The following is a 4,024-nucleotide window of genomic DNA, read 5'->3' on the forward strand; positions in this document are numbered from 1 at the left end:
CAGCCCGATCGTGGAAGCAAGCCCTAATCTGGGGGCTGCTGGCCTGCCTGCCCCGCCCAAACCAGTCGTCCAAGACCATTACCGCCCAGCCCTCTTAGCTCGTATTATGAACCGGTCTACCTTAGCTCGAGAGAAACTAAGCTGGTCTCGGGAGGGACACGAGGCTAGGAGGCGGGAAAGGGCGAGAGAGTGTGATGAGACAGAGAGCGAGAGAGAGAGAGAGGGTGAAGTGGTGAGAGCTTCCTGGAAAATGTACTAAATTTGCTTTAAGACCCTTTGCTGATGACGTCGTGCCTTGTTGTGTTGCAGGAGGAGCCTCGGCCGGTTGCTGTGAAGATGAGGTGAGTGGACCGGTAGCAGCCCCCGCTGGCCTCGGTAGTGGTGCCTGCACCAGGCCAGCTGGCCGCACGTCGCTGCTCCATCGCGCGGCCCTCACGTCTCTAATGAAAGCGCCCTCGGTTATCCCAGGCGCGGGTCCACCGCGCCTGGGATATTGGTGTGGGGGGCCTGCGTTTGCCCGCGCACCGCCGGACGGAACCCCGGAAACAGCTGATAGACAAGGGGAGCTCCAGGAGTGGGGAGGGGGGAGGGATTGTGCCTCGCAGGCATCAGCACTCAGCAGTCGTCCAGCGCGCGCAGCACTAGCAGTAGCAGCAGCTCCTTTGTGTTTGGCGCCCACGGCCTTGTAGTAGACATGCGCCAAACCGAACCGGACCGCGTGCGGTGGTAGCTGCGGCCAAGGAGGAGAGGGCCGTGCGGTGCGGTGTGCGCGGGGACGAGGAAAAGGAGGCAGGGCCACCACCGCCGGGACCTGCTCGACCGCGCCGGCCATCCCTTGTTGCCATTGGCTCCCCGGTCACGTCGGTCTGCTGTCGAACTCCTGTTCACCACGATGGGCGCCCCGCCCCGCCTCGCCTCCACCCCACCCCCGATGGCTCGCCTGGCTCGCCACACATCAGACGCATCAGTCCGCTCCGCTTTGATGCGCCTGTCTGCGGAGCGAGCGGGCGGGCGCACCCAGCGCAGCAATGTACCTTCTGCCTGCCTCTCAGAATAAGGGAAAGAGAGAAAAGAAAAACTTACCCTGTTCCAAGTCCAACACGAGAAAAGGGAATCGGTGGTTGGCACGGCGAAAGGCAAATACGAAAGTATTTATTTTATCTTTTCGCTGTAAAAATGTTTTTTTTAGTGCATGTTTTTTTTTTTTATCAAGAAATACTTAGGAAGCAAGATAAGATTCTTGAACACCGTTGAGGGGGGAATATATTTTAAGGGACTTTCTTTTCCCGAGTAAGTGTTTCGCTGATTCGTTGCCCTGCTCCGTCCTCTGCTCCGTCCTCTGCTCACCCCCAAAATATGTCAATAGCAATAAAATCCGCTCTCGTCTTCCCTTCGAAAGTGCGCGCGCAACAAACCGTTCCTTTCTGTACTGCGGTTTTGCCTCCTTAGTTCTCTGCGGCACACTTCAGACACTCTCTCTCGTCGGCCCCTTGAATGGCCCCAATATCTGCACGCGCGCAGCGGTCCAGCGAGGGGGCAGAGAGGTCGGGCAGGGGGTTGAGGGGATGGGGAGGCTGCGGTAAGTCAAAGCACACCGCGCCGCGGTCCAGAGCGCGCGGTCGAACGGAGCCTTAGCGCGCGGTGAATAGAGAACTTTGCGCGGTCGAACCACGCAGCCCCTACCCTGTCAAGTGGTTTTGAAAAATTTGTCAGTGAACGTCCTGGTTTCAGACTACGGTACCGTTGTTTTGTTTCTGGAAAGTTTTATCCTCTACTCTGACATTTATATCAGCAAGACTTGCCTTTTCTTTTATTTAATTTGTTCATTCTCTTGTTAATTGATCCCTGTCGTTGATTCGTGTCTGCGAGTGACAACAACCGTCAGGACGTCAAAAGGGTTTGCTCCAGACAAGTCGGCTGTATCATCTCCATCTCCCCTCAATGAGGGTGTTGCTCTGGCAGGACGCGGCGTAGCGCAGGGGTTGGGGCCGGGCTTATGTATTCAGTGCGGTGACAGGGTAATCTGTTGTTATACGGACTGCCGCTCAAAGCGCTTTGGCTCCTGATAAGAACCGCTGTCTCCGCTGATGCCGAAAAGAGAGCAGAGAAAAAAGGGGGTACGCAGGCGATGCGCGGATAGATGAATGGGAGAGGGCAAAGCGGAGAGGAGAAAAGGCGAGAGGGCGTGAGTATGTGTGGGCAGGGAGAGCGAGCGAGAGGGCTAGAATGCGGGAGGGAACGCGAGGAGTGAGAAAGACAGAGCGGAGCGTGGGTGGGGGAGGTGAGGAGGTCGTGTCGCTGTCATGGAGATGAGAGATGCGTGTTGCAGCGCACGCTGAAAGGATATATTTTGCCGGTTCATGACGCGAGTGTTGTGTGATCCACACAAGGGTCGTGCAAACAGTTAAACTCTTGACAATTACGCGGCCTCTTTACACAATTGTCATCATAGAACAACCCCCTTTACCCCTTGCACACACAACTCCGCCGCTAAGTACGCACCCTTCTGCGCTTCTCAACATGTTTCAAACGCCCAAATTAAGCCACCCTTTATTCGTGGCCCTCACTCAGGAAACCGCTTTTCTTCGGGAACAAAATCATAATGTCATTGCCCCCCCCACAAAAAAAAGATCGTCAAAACATGAAAAAAATCTTCACTCTATCAACATCTGTTGAATTCAACAAAACCTGTTTTTAATGATTTTTTTTTCGTTGCCTGACCAAAAATGTGTTTTTCGGTTCTTGCACGAAATTTTCGTTAAAGCGTAAGTCTAATGTTGTTACCTGAAGAAGCTAGTTTTGTGAGCACAACACTGATGAATAAATTGTGCAGCTAGCGTGCACCGACAACTTATTAACACCACGTTCACACCTTTACGGGTTTGACTGAATATTTTGAACACCAAAAGTTGTTTAACAGTAACGTTAAACACTTGAACTGTTCAATGTCCGGGTTAGCCATGTAGCTTTGGACACTCTGTTCAAGAATTTACTGTTGAATATTTAAAGTATTCAAATTTCCAGCCGGACTAGTCCAACAACTGATACTGTGCACCATACAGTTGAAAACGGTACCGTGTGGATGCCAGGCCAGCTGCTCACTTCTGTTTTTAGTGTATGTCCCCAGAACCTTCCTCTCGGCCAGGCGACCCTCGGAAAATACTTCCAATATACCGAATATCGATAAGCCGAATAAGTGGGGTTATTATGCGACCTAACTGGTAGCAGTCGTGCATAGTTTGTCCTACGTACCGAGCTGACACGAAGCCAGTCTCCAGTCTGTTTCTTGCTTCAGCTCCTTTCACCTTTCTTCTTTAGTTAACTTTGACCCCCCCCCCCTCTCTCTCTCTGCTCCACCCCACTTACAGTCGCTGTCCTCCCAAACCTGATAAGCCCCCCCGTGGCTGTAATCCAGAGAGCAGTAATCCAGTTTGCCTCGGGTTGGCGCCTCCATCTCTCCGCCCGCCGCCCTCCCAGGCCAGGCCGGCAGGGCGTGTGTGGAAGAGTGGCGGCCCTCGTGAGTGTGACTGGACTGCGACTCTCTAATAGAGAGGGCGTGGGCACGCGCGAAAGAGAAAGAGAGAGAGAGATTCCCTACCGCACCGTAGCAGACCAGGCCCTGCCAGTTAACGTTGCACATTGTGCGGTCACCGCACCGGAGCCATCACGCTAAGTTGGAGAGGGATAAATTGTCGTACCCTGAATTAACCGGACTGCCAATTAAAATAGCCGTCACCACGGGCCGTATAATATGTGGACTCTTTTTAGGCGCAAAGAACGTGTGAAGGCAGCCAACAGCAATTACTAAACGATTTTCGCACACGTCTCGCTTATTAGTGCAACGGCACCGGGCCTGCATGGTCCGACTGAATGGTGAAGTTATTGGCCCACACGCTCGGATGGCAAGGTTTGCCTCCGACTATTAATTGGACCGGCTCCAAGTGCAATTGGATTCGCACACGCTCGTCGCGCTCTCTCTCTTCTTTACCGTCTCTCCCACTCTGCCATATTATACATCTCCCCC

At 53.4% G+C, this 4,024-nt stretch overlaps 1 protein-coding gene across 1 annotated transcript in view; it reads left to right on the top strand.

The window, feature by feature from the left end:
* Positions 1-309: 309 nt before the first annotated feature.
* Positions 310-4,024, top strand: part of LOC113207739 (5-hydroxytryptamine receptor-like) — a 57,715-nt gene continuing 54,000 nt past the window's right edge. Inside the window, exon 1 of the mRNA XM_052268350.1 lies at positions 310-341. Coding sequence (XP_052124310.1) covers positions 337-341 — 5 coding nt within the window. The 5' untranslated portion in view covers positions 310-336. The remainder of the gene's footprint in view (positions 342-4,024) is intronic.

Source organism: Frankliniella occidentalis, unplaced genomic scaffold (genome assembly GCF_000697945.3).
Source record: "Frankliniella occidentalis isolate FOCC.00 unplaced genomic scaffold, Focc_3.1 Scaffold67, whole genome shotgun sequence".
NCBI lineage: Eukaryota > Metazoa > Arthropoda > Insecta > Thysanoptera > Thripidae > Frankliniella > Frankliniella occidentalis.